The following is a 19,061-nucleotide window of genomic DNA, read 5'->3' as shown; positions in this document are numbered from 1 at the left end:
CTTTCTTTGCATTAACGTCAGTGAAGGAAATTAAAACAGGAATGATACAATGAGGCTGCAGCCATAGAAATGATTCAGCGAGGTTTGAAAGTACAAGTTTGTGTCTCTGAGCCTTGAATGAATTCTTCTGTGCCCACTTCTATTTTCCCTGCTCATTGGACTGTAAGTTTTGAGCATTGTCTTTCTTGGTGGCTGCTGTGCTTGCTTCATGCTCTTCACATTTTCCTATGACATCACTTGCATTTCCCTTGAGCCACCCTTCAGCCACTCTCCTAATAACTGTATATTGTATGACATATGATGTAATTCATATCTTTGTCCATGTATGTGACAGGCTGACAGCAGAGTTGGACTGCCATAGAGATGCTGTCATTTCATGAGTTGCTTCGAGGCGTACATCTTTGAAAAAGTATTTTTCCACCAACTCTCAGTCTAAATGATCGTAGATTTTTGTGTTGAATTAAAAAAAAAAAAAAAGGTTCTTCATTGTGTCAAAAAGCCACTATTCCCGAAGTCGTTGCTTAATTTTTATCTATCTTGCGTTTTCAATTTAAGCGTTATGTCGGACATAAAAATATTAAATTGTACTTGGCACATCCATTTTCCCCTGATGTAATTTTAAAGGGGCGCTGTCGAAAGAGAGAGAGAGAGAGAGAGACAGAGAGACAGAGAGACAGAGAGACAGAGAGAGAGAGAGGCGGCACTTTTATTTTTTCCTCAAAGGGGACTAGCCTGGCTTTGTCAGAATACAGTAATGGACAGGACAGTAATTACAGGCAAATTCAGAGGTCACTTTTATTAACATGGCATTGTAAAACCTCTTCCCAGACCAGCACTTTGAAAACCTAATGTTTTGTTTTTTTGTCTGCCTATTCTGCTGTATCAGCCATTACAGTGCAAAGATTGACCTGGGCAGGGCAGGGCTCGTTCCTGTAAGGGTTCTATTAGATATATTCTGTTCCTGGCTCTCTTACAGTATATAAGGGGAGGTTGTTGCACACTCTTCATTTTGGAAGAGGGAACGTTTTTTTGTGGTTGTTTTTTTGTTTTTTTTAACACAAACCTGGAAACTGTATGTGGGTCTCTGGTTGATTGACTGACACCTTTGTGGTAACAGTGGAATGCAATACAGATCTGTGAATTTGACAATTTTAGATAGATACAGATGACCTTGGTGCTGTACATTCATATCGCCTATTCAACCTTCATGTATTCAACCTTCATGTATTCAACCTTCATGTATTCAACCTTCATGTATTCAACCTTCATGTATTCACCTTCATGTATGCACATATTGATAGTTTCTAGAGGTACCAATGACACAACTGGTATATATGGTATATATGTGGTCCTTGTCATGGAGTTATTATATCCTATCTCTTTTCATGTCATCTCATTCCAGCCCACATGTGCTGTTCCAGCTCTGTGTGGTCTTGATCCTGTCCCCTGCCGTCATACTGTAACCAAGCCACGTCCCTCTCTGTACGGTTGTCATGTGTCTCTCTCTCCTCCCCACCTCCTGCACGGTACACTAGTTCTGCTCATTATAATTCAGCGCAGGTTGTTAAATTACTCTTTCGCCACAGAGGCTTTTTCCTGGAAACACTAACCCCACAGCGGGCGACACAAACAGAATGCGTTAATAGACACCACCGTCGACATGACCCGATGACACATCCGCAATTAAAATGTGTGTGTGTGTGTGTGTGTTCTTCACAGCGGGGGTTGCGGTTGTCCTCTGCAAGCGATGACAATACATTACCGCGGTGTTGATTATGTTTCGTTCTCGCTTTTCGTTTTTCGATCGGATTATGTCATCTGAGAAGACTGTTGAAATGAGATTTTCATGGTTGAAATCGTCCTAGGATGAACTGCGAGATGAAATGTTAATGCAACTTGTGAATACAACATGTGAGCAAGCGTCAGTAAAAAACAGATGATGCTAGGCTAGGTCCTGTAGCCACACAATGTCTCGGACTAAAGCTTCTAAATATAATACACACAGTAAACCAAACCCAATGCTGAGATGATTCTTGGCTGTGTTAAAGCCGTATATAAGCCTTTATGATCCAAAGATGGGGGCCTTCCCTTATCTATAGAAGCCTACAACATAACCCTTTATAACGCCATTCATGGCCCTAAATGGGGAGTGATTTAAAAGATGGACCAGCAGATATCCATTGCGGTTATTGTACTCAGAGGCCTCTCTAAATAATGCCTCTTGCAGCACGTAGGCACTGAGCCTGCTGTCTTTAGTGAAAGGAGAATATCGACCGGTATGGATCGCTTTGTGTGGCCCGCCTCAGAGTCCATTGACAGCAACACGGGAATTAAGACAGTTCACCGGTGTGCTGTTGCAATTCATTGTGAACAGCAGTGGAGTCCCCATCTAGGGCGTCAGTGCTGCGGTGTTTGGTGTACCTGTTTGAGCCCAGGGCTGAGAATGCCTGCTGTGAAAGCCATTCTCTGCCACCCTTTCTTTATGACTGAATGGACTGTTATTCTCTCCACTACAGTATTGCCCATTGTTCAGAAGGCAGTTCACCTCATTTGAGCATGAACTCAGTTACACATTTGAGATAGATAATATGTTATTACTAGACTTAAGTCAAATACCTATAGGCTACTTGAAAGTATTTAAGGTGCATTTGATGCTTGTATTTTGGACTTTTGGGACTATCGATTGATTGGCTCTATTGCACTGGGCAAATAGTATCTAAAAAAATGTGTATTTGACCCAGGTCTGCTTAGCAGGCTACTGCCTTTTTTAAAGCTGGCCTTGTCTCCTGCAGTGCTATGGCTGGATAGAGGGATACTGGAGAGTGGGCTCTATGCAGTGCTATGGCTGGATAGAGGGATACTGGAGAGTGAGCTCTATGCAGTGCTATGGCTGGATAGAGGGATACTGGAGAGTGAGCTCTATGCAGTGCTATGGCTGGATAGAGGGATACTGGAGAGTGAGCTCTATGCAGTGCTATGGCTGGATAGAGGGATACTGGAGAGTGAGCTCTATGCAGTGCTATGGCTGGATAGAGGGATACTGGAGAGTGGGCTCTATGCAGTGCTATGGCTGGATAGAGGGATACTGGAGAGTGGGCTCTATGCAGTGCTATGGTGGATAGAGGGATACTGGAGAGTGGGCTCTATGCAGTGCTATGGCTGGATAGAGGGATACTGGAGAGTGAGCTCTATGGAAAAGCCCCACAACTGTCATGAGTGGCACCTGACATGAGAGCTCTTATAGTGACATGGCTGGCCATGCTTGTTGGAAAGGAATTGGATTGGACTTGAGGTGGGGGATTGTGCATGGGCTGGATCTCTTCCCCTCTTGTAGAAATGTAATATCCCGTGGGGTCGCCTACGTGACTAAATTTGACAGCGGAGGTTCCTGAAGCTAATGGTGTTAACGCGAGAACAGCCCTTCAGTTTCTGTCACCTCCTTCTCTCGTGGTTGACAGGGTCGCTCCCTCTCCCCTCTCACTGATAAAGAATACATCACAGTCCCCGGCCTGTCTCCAGGCTCGTTCAGCCGTAACACCCCGCGCAAGATGGGGGGGGGGTTGACGTCGATGATCATTTTAATTAATAAATCATTTACCACCCCCCAAGGTCCCTGGGGTCCTTCGCTGTAGGGCCGTGACTAAGATGAATGGAGTTTGTATCGGATTTCTCGCCACGATAAAAGGACTTGCCAAACTCATTTAATGGAAGTATTAATGATGATAAAAATGGAATGGCATGTGGCAAAATAAAGCGTTAGCACATCGCAGGGAGAGTTAATGAGTCAATCAGGCATGATAAGTAGCATCTGATGACAACGCAGCGTTTGATAGCAGCGCACTCCCCCCTCACTGGAACCACAAGCACTCTCTCTCCTTAACGGCTGCTTTCTCATTAAGTATGAGACAAAGTCTACGCAAAGCAACCCAATCAATCTAGGTTATTTTGGGAGATTTTAAAATAATATTTTGTGTGTATGATTAGCCTCTCGAGTAGCAGTCATGATTAATCAAAATTAACACGCTCGAAGCATTTGTTCATTCCTGACGTTGACATGAGCAATTATTAATTCATATTGGGTTGCATATAAAATCGTGTTACTCAGATCTCAAGGTCAGCACGGAATCCGGTCCAACGATTTATTGTCTTGCAGGACGCGTGCTGCATAGAGAGCGTGTTTGTTTGTTGGGCTGCTCCCAAAGGTCTTAGTTTACTATGAATATAGTTAGTCCCCCTGAGTCCACCGATGCTTACAGTGTCACGACTTGTGCTCTATATGATTTCAGGCACTGCAGTGTAGACTCCTACACCTTGTATAGTGGAGTCTTCTGCTGGAATTGACACAAGCTGTCTAACCATACTATATGTGTGCAATGCCTTAACCTGCCTTAACCCTGTGCTGCAGAAGGAGACAAAATCCACACACATGAAGATGGAATATGGGAGATCCTGTACCAGCTATTCATTTCCTATGTTCCGAATGGTGTCAATGACTTATCAGCATGTGAAATGCATGATTATGATGTCATACGTGTGTATTAAACATGTTCATGAGATCCAAGATTACATCCTGACTTGCTTGCTGTTTCCTGACATTTGGCATGAGGCTAAACGTCACTTCTCATTACCCTCTGTCCCCACTGACAAAAAGCATTCAGGGAACCTAATTATTCTCCAAAGGGGCTTTGCAGTCTGTTCTGTTTGCCTGGGATGCTGCATATCCGCTGACTTATTTGCTTATTTGTTTATCAGGATCCCCATTGGCTGCTGCACATGCAGCCATTACTCTTCCTGGGGTCCACAAAGAACATACAACGCATGACAGAGTACAGAACAGCTATAGACAAGAACAACATCAATATACAAGAACAACAATAACAGAATATGATACATTTAAAAAAAAAAATAATAATAATAATAATAATAACAATAACAACAACAATAATAATAATAATAATAATAATACATATAATAATACATATAATAATACATATAATAATAAAATAAGATAACAACGTCCTCATTAGCCTAGCAGACAGATGTCCCATTAGTCCTAATGCCTGCCCTCGTCCTGCTCACCTCTACTTCTCCCTTTTAGGAGTGGATTCTCCTCCTAAACACTGCACTCTCTTTGTCCAAGCTTCAGCATTCTATCTCAGTCTTTGTTGTATCATAAATTGTGACTTTTCTCACTCTCCCAATGTTGATAGAGCTTTTGTTTAACCACTGAAAGAGTACATCAGGGCCCATTCACAAGCAACATGAAAGGGAGACAGAGATAGCGGAAGTCTGAGATCTCCATCATTTGGTAGTTTAATATTGGGCGACAATGGAAGTGCATTAGCAACAGTTAGAGACATTAAAAAGCAAATGTGCTGCGGCTCTCTCTTTTATGAAACAGCGTCCCTTAGCTCAATGGACTATAATAGATATCTGGATTGAGTGGTTATGGGTGAGGGAATTAAGATTATCTCCCGTCAATGTGCTTCGCCCATCTAGGCTTTCTGTTGTCAGATGAAAGCTTTGAGCTACTTTGTGCTGTTCACAGAATGGAAGTTTGGGCTGTATATTACCCATCAGTTTGTTCATTTACTCACAACCACTTTGCCATCGGTAAAGTACTTTTGTTTACAGTGATGTGTGTTGTTCATTCCAGTGGTTGGGTATTTCATGGTTAGGTGATCTGTGTACACAATGTTATTGTGGGTAATGGTCCCCTGCAGTCTAGACTGGTTTTGTTTCAGCACTGTTTCGATGCTCATAATTAGATCGTTTGTACCTTCCATGATGTGTCTAGTATGTGTGTCTGTGTGTCATTCATTGGACCATGACAGGAGATAATACTGCCATGTCCAAACACCACTGTCTGTCAGCCTACTGCTGTAGCATCTGTCACATGTGACCATTGATACCATTAGCTGCAGTTACCGCTTGGCCATCTTGTCCACATACTTGTATCACCCTAATGTTTGCAGCACTCTGGTGAACATCCCAAGCAAACATTCAACGCCCTTTAGAACCATACGAAACACAACGCGTTGTGCAGTGACATCACACACCGGCATCCATTGACTCCCACCAGTGGAGTTAGTAACAGCATTTCTTCTCTCTACCCACAGCTCTTACCGTTTGGATAAAATGAACAGTGACGTGCATAACTACATCACCAATTTTGCTGCAGACTTAAGGTGAATACAAGCACAGTGCTGCTGCTGCTACCCCCTCCTTCCTTCATCCCTCTCTCTCTCTCCCTCTCTCTCTGGTGCTGCCATGTTGCAGTGGTCAGTCCTCCTCAGCCAGCTGGCAGCCAGCCCTGCTGACATACTCAATATGGACACCTTATAGAGCAAACACTCAAGTCCAGTCAATGGGAGGTCAGCTGGGGCAATCTCCCCGCACCGCCTATCCCCATAGCTCAATTAAACACAATATATATATATATATATATATATATATATATATATATATATATATATATATATATATATATATATTGTGTATATAAGTACAGTATATAAGCTCTGCACAGAATCATTCGATTTCTTTATAACATGGTTTCAAAATGGTAGTACTTGATGGTTGAGGGATCTTGACAGGTCCTAGTTTGGAGTAAAGTATTAGTTCCAAGGTGTCTTATTTGAATAGCCTTTTCAAGCACATGTTCTGAGTTTATTCTTTGGATGTATTCTGTCTCAGGGATGTTCTGGTGTGATATAAATTATTGGTATTTGAATGTTGTGTAAATGCATAAGGTCTGGGTTCGACAAGGCTAGATATGTTGGCAGGGTTTGAATCACACTGGCATTTTCCACACTGAAAAATGCCTGTTTTGTCTCTAGACAAAAGCTTGAAAAAGTGCTTACTCATCCTCATCTGACATTAGCTTTGGATCTGGCGAAGAACTCACTACTTTTGTATTCTCAATGCACTCTCCATATCGTTCACTCTTTCTCTATCTCTCCACCTCTCTCTCTTGCTCTCTCTTTACTTTTTCCTATTTCATTTTGTGTCGAAAATGTTAGCAGATTCTCAAGCTGACGTCTCCCCTGTGAGCAGCAGCTTTCCTGCCCTGTACTGAGGAAGCACATTTAATTGACCTGACTGACATTCTGGTGCTCGCTCAGAAACGCTTGCTCGCTAACTAGCTCCTTATTTGCATTTGCCTCATTTCCAAGCATTGATTGGACACTTCAGCACAATAGCAAATCAAATTGCCATTTCGAGGACACTGTTGAACACACCAATGATTTAGTGGAGGGTAAAAAAAAAAAAATCCCCTCTTGGGGGATGCTATGTCATAATCAGTCTCATTTTAAAGTTAGGATTGCAGAGAGGATGCCCATTTTCACAAATAGCACTTAATTGTTTGTGTCCCTTTGTGATACCTATGGCCATGTGTCAAATGACTTGTTTATTAGTAAATTTAGTAAAGGCTATTTCCTACAGCACTATGACTATATTCTCTCTCTTTCTCTCTGTGTTTGTTTCTCTCTCCTCCTCTCTCTCTGTTTAGTCAGAACTACCACTTGCAGGCCTCCAGAGACATGCACCCTAGCATTGCCTTGGATCCCTCTGCCAACTACACGCCCCCTCAGTTCCGCTCCAGGAACCAGAGCTACATGCGGGCAGTCAGCACCCTCAGCCAGGCTAGCTGTGTTAGCCAGGTGAGCCAGGTGAGTCAGCACCCTCAGCCAGGCTAGCTGTGTTAGCCAGGTGAGCCAGGTGAGTCAGCACCCTCAGCCAGGCTAGCTGTGTTAGCCAGGTGAGCCAGGTGAGTCAGCACCCTCAGCCAGGCTAGCTGTGTTAGCCAGGTGAGCCAGGTGAGTCAGCACCCTCAGCCAGGCTAGCTGTGTTAGCCAGGTGAGCCAGGTGAGTCAGCACCCTCAGCCAGGCTAGCTGTGTTAGCCAGGTGAGCCAGGTGAGTCAGCACCCTCAGCCAGGCTAGCTGTGTTAGCCAGGTGAGCCAGGTGAGTCAGCACCCTCAGCCAGGCTAGCTGTGTTAGCCAGGTGAGCCAGGTGAGGCCTAGCCTTAGTGCCTTGATGATAGAACAAACTGCTCAATGAATGGGTTTTCACATAGGATAGTGTTTAACACAGAACATATCAACCCTTCTTTTGTTTTTCAGTAAATGCCAATAGAACGCCCTCTCACACATGTTTGTGCATTGCACTTGTTTATATTTGTAAAGAAAATGGTGTCTTTTATGAGTTGGGTTTATATTCGTTTGAGATCTAAATGTCACTCTTAAAGCAAGGGTTTATTGATTTGTCCTGAGTCTTAAAAGCTCAACCTCACTCCCCTAATTCCTTGTCTCTATCTCTGCCTCGACGGCACCATGCCGAGGACATTACAAGATAATACATCTCACAATAGAACAGGATTGTTATATCTGATTCTCACGATTGCCAAATGGGAATAGGGAGATACCCATCTAACCATTTCAACTTCACTGAGTTGATATCTCTAAATCACCAGATGCATATCTGAGGATTTTAAGATTTCCAAATAATGGTTCTGTCAAGCTCAGGAAGCACATTCTCTCAGTGATTCAGAGGGAACGTTGATAGAGTATGTCACGACACAATATGACCTTGATTTCTTCCAATGCCTCACACGTCACTGTATGATTTAGTTTGGAGAAGTTTATTGTGGCAAATTGAACAGACTGAAAACAACCTTATTCTTGTGAGCACTGTGTTGGCAAGAAATTTCACAAAATAATTGCATTTCAAGTTCTTTTTTTTTTTTTTTTGTAAACCTCTCCCTGCAGAATTTGCTTCTTGAAACATTTTGCTTAATGAGATGTTACCCAATTCATGAAAACTTTTTTGGAGAAAAAAAGGAGAGAACATACATAATGGCAAATTTAGCAAAGAACCAATTAATTTTTCACCACAAAGCAAAAACGACCAAAAAACCATTACTGTAAAAGTGAAAGAGGAGAAACTAAAGCTGGCTTATTGCCCTGGTTTTGTCTCTCCCAGGTGAGTGAGACGGAGATTAACGGCCAGTTTGAGTCCGTGTGTGAGTCTGTGTTCAGCGAGGTGGAATCTCAGGCCATGGAAGCCTTGGACCTGCCTGGATGCTTCCGCACCAGGAGCCACAGTTACCTGCGGGCCATCCAGGCTGGCTACTCCCAGGACGATGACTGCATCCCCTCCATGACCTCCTCCACTGTCACCTCCACCATGAGGTCCACCACAGGTAAGGCCAACTGGGACGAGTGGACAGAGGCATATGACCATTAACAGGTCACTGAACATACTATACACATTTTGGCCTGTATGTTTCGAGAGACCCTGCGTATGTGCCTTTAGAGGTCAAGTGTTGTTAGCTGCTCTTGAGCTCAGAGAGTGGATGTTAACACTTAGCATACAGTACATGATTAGTCCTGCTACTGACATCTGTGGCACTTATATATAACATCAATATCAAAGTTAATCAAGTAAATTTACTGTGATGCTGTGCCTGTGAAATGCTTCATGAAATGGCTTCATATTTTTTGCATGGACCATTTTTACATGTTTCATTGTTCATCAAAAGCTGATTTCAGCACAGTTTCAGCCAATTCACCTTGCTGTATTTCCGATACATTAATTCATCTGCTCATTCATTGGATGCATCAGAGAGTAAAGCTATGAACCCTATTGAAACGATTCTGCAGGCACAATGTGTAAATTGGAAACCATCAGACCTTTTCAGATTAAGGGAACGATTTACTTTTTCTCCTCTTCAATTCAATTTGGATGTTATCCTCGTTCCAAGATATGTTGTTACCACAGATGCTGGACTTGAATGTGTTCTCAGCTTGACTGAGACCCGGGCTGAGAAATGGCGAGATGCACTGTCACTCAATTCAAAAGTCTTCCTGCCTACAGTGTAAATGTGTCTCCAGCTGTACACAGTGATGCATACACTTTATTGCCACAACATCCCCTCTGAGTTTTCTTTCCCACAGATTCTTCAGCTCAGTTCCCTCAGATTGTTGTGTCTGGTGGGGTGGGTGATAAGTGCAAAGGTCACAAACATTGCAATTGCAAAACAGGTGTTTATGGTTTTGTCTAGATGTGGGTACTTAATTAAGTGGAATAAACAGTCTTTGAATGTTGAACTAAAATCACGTCGGGCATTTAGTAAATGGTCCACCCGACTGGCCAGTAATCACCGGTACATGCAGAAATATCCATAATGGCCCCAGGCATCACATTGCAAGTTGCTTCTGACTTTTTACTGGGTCAAATATCACCATAACGGTTCCTGGATTCACAGAGGACTCCCCTGGTAAAGCTGAAGAATATCACCCATGATCGAAGTGAGAAGTATCCGGAAAAAAGAAACCCAACATCCTTGAGGTGGATTCCTATTCTCCCTACAGTGGATTCATAAACAAATAATAATATTTGGCTATAATATTAGGGAGTTGTTAGAAGGTGTGACCATCTGGAGAGTTGTGCTTTCGACAGGTACTTCATTTTTACAAGGTATTTACACTGCTTTCTCAACAAACTAAAGCCACATCCGTAAAGTGTAATTGCAATTTCAGAACATATAATAGGGGAAATGTTGGATTTTGTCTGATTGAAGGAGTCTTTAAGGAGTTGGTGTTCCCCTCACACCTCAGGTAGACGGGTCATAATGGACCTCACATGTTCAATAGGGTTCATACTATACTTCCTGATTGATGGACAGAGGTTTGAAAGCTTTGCTCATCTTTTCCTCTTTTCATTGCACAAAGTACACCTGTATCATATGTGGTCAATCTCTCAAAAGGTGTATCAAAGTAAAATGAATAGCATGCATATGAGGTTTGTTATAAAAGATGTAGTATCATCCTTTCTGTTATGTGTTTTTGGGGTGTGTCTTTTTAGCTTTGTGCAGTGAAAAGATGTGAAGCATGCATGATGCAGGTTTTTGGAGATCGAGAAGGCAGTGTAAACCATAATCTCAAATATGAGTCAAAATGGGAATGCATTAGTAGTGTGATGTGAATTACAAAAAAATAATGTGTGAACTGAACATGCAGTTGAGATTCAAGCACAGTGAGGAAACAGTGTACAGTACATATTTCAAGTTACTTCTAGACATTGTCACTTTTTGACAATAGTCTTATTTTGTCTTATTTTGACTCATTCATTTATTCGCATAAAAAATGCATGACTTGATGTTCGTGCTTTGTGGCTAAGAATACTCTAGCACGTTCTCTCCAGCTGCTCACACCTGTGGCGTTATTACATACATATATTTACATTTGTCTTCCAGAGGGAAATTATGTGCAGGAAGACACTAGTTTACCTCACCGGGCCAGAGTACGTGAAGATTTGGCAGACACAGTCCCTTTGGCCCATGATGATCTAGGCTGCCCCATCAGAAGAGACAGACTTTACCGTCAAGACAGTACTGGTGCTACAGCCAAACCCCTGTCTGGCCCACCTGTCTCTCCCAGCCTGCTCAGGGCGGCCAAAGTTAGCGTTCAGTCCCCAGAGCGGCCCTCCCCCAAAGCCATCCAGGCCAGTATTAAGGAATCAGCCACCTTGGCTGCTGCCATCAGCATTCAGTGGAAGGAGGAGGTTTCGGCCATGCGTCGTGAGTTATCCGACCTGAGGCGGGACCTCTGTTCTGAGCTCAGGGCCTTCAATAGTAACTTTAACACGTTCACACAGCACTACAACACATGGTCACCGCAATGGGGGACTGCGAGTGGTGGAGCAGCGGCAGGAGGTGCTGGGACATTTGCAGGGGCTGGGCCTGGGAGAAAAGCTCAGGTGGCTAAAGTGTCTGTGGGGACCCAGGCCAGGAGCAAGGTCTTGGTCAGACAGAGCACAGCAGACGCTGCGGTCATGTGTCCAGAGGAGACAGAGGAACAGGAGAACAGAAGACGGAGGCGTCTCCCAAAGCAGCTCTCAATGGACCCAAGCATTTTGACCCGCCCACAATCACTGTACGTAGAGAGTGCTATCCCAATCTCCCTAGATCCAGTAGCTCTGGATCCAATCACCATGATCCAGACAGAACCAGTTCCAGTAGACTCATACATGGTGTGTCCACCAGAACCGCTAGAACCAGAACCAGTTCCAGTAGACTTGAACATTGTGAGCCCATCAGATCTAGTATCTCTTGACTCAGTCACCATGTACTCCCCAGAGCCACAGTCAGTAGCGGCAACAACTGAGTGCCCACTAGATCCAGAACCACTGGACTCAAAAACGTTGTGTTCTCCAGACCATGTGTCTGTAGATGCAACTAAGGTGTACTCTGTAGATACAGAAACACTTCACACCGTTGATGTGAGGTCTCTAGATTTAGAACCATTGGACCGAAATAGGATGTTCTTACCGTATCCAGTTCCTGTAGTTACCGTGTCCCCGCCTCAAGACTTTGAATATGGTGGCATGTACCCATCGGATTCAGAATCTCAGGACCCTATCACTTTGCCTGAGCAAGATCCAGTCTCTCAAAATTCAGTGAATGTGTGTTCATCAGATCCAGAGCCATTAGACCCAGACCCAATGTACCAAACAGAACCAGATCCAGAACCACTGTACCTGACCAGTGTGCACGCATCAGAACCAGATCATCAAGACCCAGTTACCATCTGCCTCACAGATACAGCTATACAAGATCTAGATACTGTAAGTCCAACTGATTTAGAGTCACTGGGCCTGTGTTCATCTGATCCTCTATTTCAAGACCCAGCCAATGCGTGTCTCTCAGACCCAATATCCGTAGACTCAGACACTACATTGCCAACAGATTCAGTGCTTCCTCAACCAGACCTCCTCTACCCCTTTGACCCAGAGTCTCCGGACCCAGAATGGCCCCCTTGCCCAGAACCAATCGATCCAACCTTTTTCTACCAATCAGATCTGGTCCATTTTGACTTTGTCATTCTTAGTTCTCTAGAATCTGAAGAGGATCTTGACTCCATGTACCCAACTCAACCAGAATCATTGGACCTGACTAGTGAGTGTACATCAGATTTAGTGCTTTTTGACAAAATCGTCACCTACCCACCACCAGATCCAGTGGACCCACCCATGCGAGACCCATCCACTGTAACCCCATTAGAATCAGTGTGTTTGGATCCAGCTAAAGAGCACTGGTTAGATCACATGCTACAGAAACCAGCCACTGAGAGTCAAGTGATGGTGAGTTCTACAGATCCAGAAACACTGGACCCAGTCACAGTGTTTCCCACAATGTCCCCAACTGGTCCACAATCTCTTGACCTGGGAAGTTTGCTAACAGCAGATTCAGTACAAGTGGACCCAGCCACTGTGCACCATCTAGATCCACTCACACTACACCTAGATCTACCACAATTGGATCCAGCCAACAGGTGCCCACTGGTGCTCAAACCCGTGGAGCCAGAGGATGTGACAGATCCCCTTGGTACGGGCGACTCTGAGGACCATGAGGCTCCAGTGGAGGAAACAACCCCTGAGGGCCCAGGGTGGTCCCCATGTGACCAGGGCTTTCTGTGGGACAGGTGGCAGAGGAGGGGTCAGGACCCACCCTCTATGAAGAGGAGTTCCAGTGTGGAGCTATGGAGTGGAAGATATGAGTACAACAGTGCTGAGATCACATATATGTCCCTAACACTCTAAGTTCTATAAGAAGAAATGTTATAATATGTTACATGCTATAACTGTGTTGATACTGTAACAGGGTACTGTAGCTACTTCGCGCACAGAAGAATATTTGTCTTGATGTTCACAGACAGTGTCCTACTGTGGATCTTAGTGGATGTTGGCAACATGGGCAAAGTACCAACAATATACAGTATAACGCTGCCAACCCATGAAGATGGATGTGGTTTATATATATGATATATGGATATATGATTTATAAAGACTGCCTGACAGCAACCACAACATTCCCTGGAATGTACCATACTGTAAGAATGTGATGGACAATCAAAGAAGTTGAATGTACACATGACTCACCTTGCACTTGGTTCAAGTACAAATATCCCGAATAGCCTGAACTGCTGTAAGCATTTTGTTAACACTGAAATGAACTTATCTTAATGTACCTACTGCTCTTCGCGAGTACTTCATACAAATGAATGTTCATGCTACTGACATTTACCACACATTTTACCAAAGGCTCTGTGGAACTCACTGTGGTAGACTACTGTAAATGGACCACAGTTTGATGTTGGGTCTTGCCAATTGTTGCTGTGACAGTGGATATATAGTTTTTTTGCCTGATATGGCTTGAGTTTCCTGCTCAATGTCACTCTGGAATGGGGTGAGGTAAATCTTGGCAGTTATCATATAACTATAAATCCCAAAGACTCTAAATCAAATGAGCTGTTGGATTTACAATACATACTCTACATGGACAAACCGGGACCTTGGGAAATTGTTTAACAATAAATATTCTGTAACAGTTTGGACAAATACTGTAGGAATCTATGTTTTTACACACGCACATGCACATGCACATGCACATTCACACGTACGCACACATGCACACATGCACACACACACACACACACACACACCCCACACACAAACACACACACACACACACACACACACACACACACAACCGTATTGCCCCTTGCTGTTTGTCATTAAAGTCCTGACCAGTACCTACACATCAGGAGATTGTGGATATCTGACAACACAGTTGAAAACATCCTATGTGATGTTCCTCTGTTAATGTCAACTCGATTCATCCACTGAGATGGAAGTCCTCTGACAAAGGGAAGTGATACTGTGTCTTTTCTGTATTGTATCATCTTCATGCTCAGGAACCACAGACTGAGAATGTATATCTAACAGTTGCTACTCAAGTGTATTGAAATGTTGATTGTGTATTCTTTGTTTAAAAAAAAAGAAAATAAGTTTCTAAAGACATAAGAATTACTGATGACATTATTGAGGTACAGAGAATGATGATGTGAAACTGCATGGTTATGATGCCTCATTAATTCGGCATACAATGTGTTTTGATTCTTGGTTATTCTTGATTGATTTGATTCTTTCATTTTGGTCGTCATCTTCAAGAACAAAGCCCACTGACAAGTCAAGACACAGAATAACAATTCAGCTACCAGCAATGTACAGAACAACAGATGAGATGTACTGTAAAGACCACCAGATGAGACACTAGTGATGTCTTTGCTATACCAATTAAGACCGCCAGATTAGACACCAGATGAGACACCAGATGAGACACCAGATGAGACACCAGATGAGACACTAGTGATGCCTTTACCAATTAAGACCACCAGATGAGACATTAGTGATGTCTTTACCAATTAAGACCACCAGATGAGACACTAGTGATGCCTTTACCAATTAAGACCGCCAGATGAGACACCAGATGAGACACCAGATGAGACACCAGATGGGACACTAGTGATGCCTTTACCAATTAAGACCACCAGATGAGACATTAGTGATGTCTTTACCAATTAAGACCACCAGATGAGACATTAGTGATGCCTTTACCAATTAAGACCACCAGATGAGACATTAGTGATGCCTTTACCAATTAAGACCGCCAGATGAGACACCAGATGAGACATTAGTGATGTCTTTACCAATTAAGAACACCAGATGAGACACCAGATGAGACACTAGTGATGTCTTTACTAATTAAGAACACCAGATTAGACACCAGATGAGACATTAGTGATGTCTTTACCAATTAAGACCACCAGATGAGACACCAGATGAGACATTAGTGATGTCTTTACCAATTAAGACCACCAGATGAGACACCAGATGAGACACTAGTGATGCCTTTACTAATTAAGAACACCAGATTAGACACCAGATTAGACACCAGATGAGACACCAGATGAGACACTAGTGATGTCTTTAAGCGGCTTTGTGTGAAATGACCCATTCAATTCAGAGCTCAAATAAAGTGCATTGGAAGAAAAAACAATGTGAAAGAAGAAAATGTCTGTAAGTTTCAACAGCTTATTGTTTTGAACAGAAACAGAACTGCTATTTCTTTATATCCATGCAGAGCAGTTTAAAAAAGTTTGCTAAATTGGTTGAATCTGACAAGGTTTTCACAAGGGGGAAAGTTAATTAGGTTGCACTGTCATATTCATTTTGTTCATCTCTCCTGCATAATACATTACATTTCCTCTCTCTGTTCCTGCAGCGTTAAACTTTTCATTAGAAACACTGTCATCTAGAAATGAGCAAAGGCCTGCGCTGCAGTGATATTATGACACACCATGATCTGGAAAACCTTTGCTAAATATAATTTAATGGGTAAATTGTCATAGTGGTTGTCGCTGTTTTTTCAAAATCCTCAAAAAACAGGATCTAATTCCACAGTGAACCTTACAGTTGAAAAACAAGGTTCAGTTTATTATTATTATTATTATTGTTATTATTATTATTATTATTATTATTATTATTATTATCTTGTAAAATTTGGGAGGAGAAAATAGAAAATACTGATATTTGGTTTTGCTAAGGGATTTTGTAAGGGTTTAGACCAGGGGAGGCATTCCACTCCATGCATTAGAATGAGCCCGTCCTCTGATTTCTACCTCCACCAGCCTCCCCTGGTTTAGACATTCTTTTTGGCACATGATTGCCTAGTATGGAGCCTCAATACTGCTCAATTAGGAAAGTGCTCAGCAGAACTACAAAATGTTGAGTTATTTTTAAGCCCTTCCAATGAGATGAGCCATGCTTGCCAATGCCCATACCTTTAACCGCCAATCCATCATAGGACAGCGATTTTTCACCATTCATTCTCTTCCATTTAACCATGCTAAACTGTCAGATTAGCTTTTCACGTTTGCCATCCATCAATTCTCCTACAGGGATGCTAATGTGTTCCACTAATTAGACCTCAGATGCTTTTTGCTTGTGAGCGATTCTAAAATATCTTACCATGATTGCTGTTTCTTTGTACATCTTCTGTCAGAGTTTAACAGCTGGGTCGAATACGGTCAAAACCAGCATAACCCAACAAAAGTTCAAATCACCTGCAATTTGGCATTGGAAATCTGATTGCTATTTAAAAGTACATTTAGCCCATGTATTCTGTATAAAACAGCCGCAAAATCCTTATGTGAGTGCTTATTTACATGGGCTAGATGGTTTCATATGTATCTTCATCTTAACCTCCCTCTCATACTGTTTCAATCTACATACAGGTGCTGCTGTTTGTCAGAGTGTGCTGTGGGCAATGTATGTTGAGGCAGAAGCCTAATAGTTCTGAATGTCACTCACTCGCCTGTTTCAGGGATCCAGTTCCGCCTACCGTCTAACTGCAGCATTGACCGGACGCCCCCGCAGCCCCCAGGTAAACATCCTTCCCAGCACAACCAGATGAATGTCATCAGATTATCTATTATTATTATTATTATTATTATTATTATTACCATTCCGCTATACACCTGAATTGACGTCATGATCGTGATGTGCTGAGAACAGTTCACTTCAAACCAATGCATGCTGGTGGTAATATGTTATGTATGCCGGTGGTTAAAACCAGAGATAATGACTATGATGAAGTGATTGGGGTTTCATTTTCTAAAAAGAACATCTGCTTCGTAACAAGGGAGACAGGATGAAAAGTACAATGTATTACTTTCACCTTTTTTGTGCCATTCCATTCCAAAGAATGGACTTCATCAGCTCCTTTAAACAATGGAAGCTATAGGATGAATACACGGTTTATTCAAAAGAAGAACAAAACAACAACAGAATATCTCCCAGCAACTATCTCCCTTTCGCTCTGTTGCTATTGTTATGGTCACTTGTCAGCGTTTTCTCCTTGAGCCTCTGCACAGTGGACCCTCATTGATTCATCAGCCCTTATCTTGCAGGTAGATTGAAAAACGGCAGCGGAATGTAAAATGTTCCTCCCGCACCCCTCTCCCTCCGACAACCCCCCCTTGTCTTGTCTACCTACTCCTGGCTGAGGGACTTAGGATGGATTTATCCACGAGTGCTCTGCTACAGACATTGGCCCGAAATGACTGATGTCCTGTCGCATTTATGATCCACCCCCCCCCCCACCTCTCAGTCCCAGACCTTACACTCAGACAGCCCCCAATATACTCCCTGTATCCAGGCCCAGCCAGGACTGCAGCACCCCCACCCTCGCCCTCCACCCTCACTCCTACTCCCCATCCCCTCCCTCCTCCTCTGGATGTGCAGAGTTTCTATTTTTAGCCTTCCTTGGGCCTTGGTGATCCATCTGTCGGGCGCAGCACTTTGTCAAGAGGTTTTTGTTTTAAAGGTCTTGAGTTCAGAGCAGGATGTTTGTATCAGTCACAGGGCTGGCAGACGCTGTGCTGTCAGGCCATGGGGACAGTCGTGACGAGGAGGAGGTCAATGATTGTCTGGCACTACTCTCTCTCCTTCCAGGCTCCTTCCAGGCTAGGTCCCTGAGCCTCTATGTCTCTCTCTCTCTCTCTCTCTCTCTCTCTCTCTCCCTCTAAATGTGTATTGCCTTGATTGGACGTAGGAGGAGCAGGTGTGAGGAAGCTTAAATTCAGATGTGTTGGATGACGTCTTCCTCATAACATCACGAATGAAAGAGCTCTTACCATTGACGCACCGACAATGTTTATGTGAGAGAGTGGGTGCATGACGTAGTGAATGAATAATCATCTGTGGTTTTCCGCTATCTTTTGTTGGTTGTTTTTCGGACTGCGACACTCCTGACAGTGACGATAATGGAGTTCTCCATCAATCCTCTCCCAAAGATCATTTACATATCCTTAAAAGCCCGCAAAACAAACCATTGTTTTTTTTCTGAGGGTGATAAATCCAATCAGGAAGAAACACTCTTAATGACACGTCCCTCAAGTTCCTCGGTCTCTACAGAATTAGCATGCAATTCAGACCTGATAGACAGAGAGGCCCTAACAGAGACTGAGTGCTTGAATCACTTTCAATGTGTCGAAAGTTAATCATACTGGGTGGGAGGGGGGTTGTGTGTGTGTGTGTGTGTGTGTGTGTGTGTGTGTGTGTGTGTGTGTGTGTGTGCATCTCTCCCTATACACAGACTATGCACTACGCGTAGGTCCTTGGGGGCCCAGAGATTAATTATTTTTTGTGTTTTT

General features: G+C 43.2%; 1 protein-coding gene across 1 annotated transcript in view; it reads left to right on the top strand.

Annotated features, from left to right (window-relative positions):
- Positions 1-19,061, top strand: part of dlgap2a (discs, large homolog-associated protein 2a) — a gene marked incomplete at its 3' end in the record, with an annotated part of 93,739 nt that overhangs the window by 61,624 nt on the left and 13,054 nt on the right. Inside the window, exons 4-5 of the mRNA XM_083682728.1 lie at positions 7,514-7,664; positions 8,986-9,205. Coding sequence (XP_083538854.1) covers positions 7,514-7,664; positions 8,986-9,205 — 371 coding nt within the window. The remainder of the gene's footprint in view (positions 1-7,513; positions 7,665-8,985; positions 9,206-19,061) is intronic.

The sequence above is a fragment of the Argentina silus genome (genome assembly GCF_951799395.1).
Source record: "Argentina silus genome assembly, chromosome: 13".
Taxonomy (NCBI): Eukaryota; Metazoa; Chordata; class Actinopteri; order Argentiniformes; family Argentinidae; genus Argentina; species Argentina silus.
Note: the sequence above shows the minus strand (reverse complement) of the source record. Positions and strands in the feature narration are given on the sequence as shown.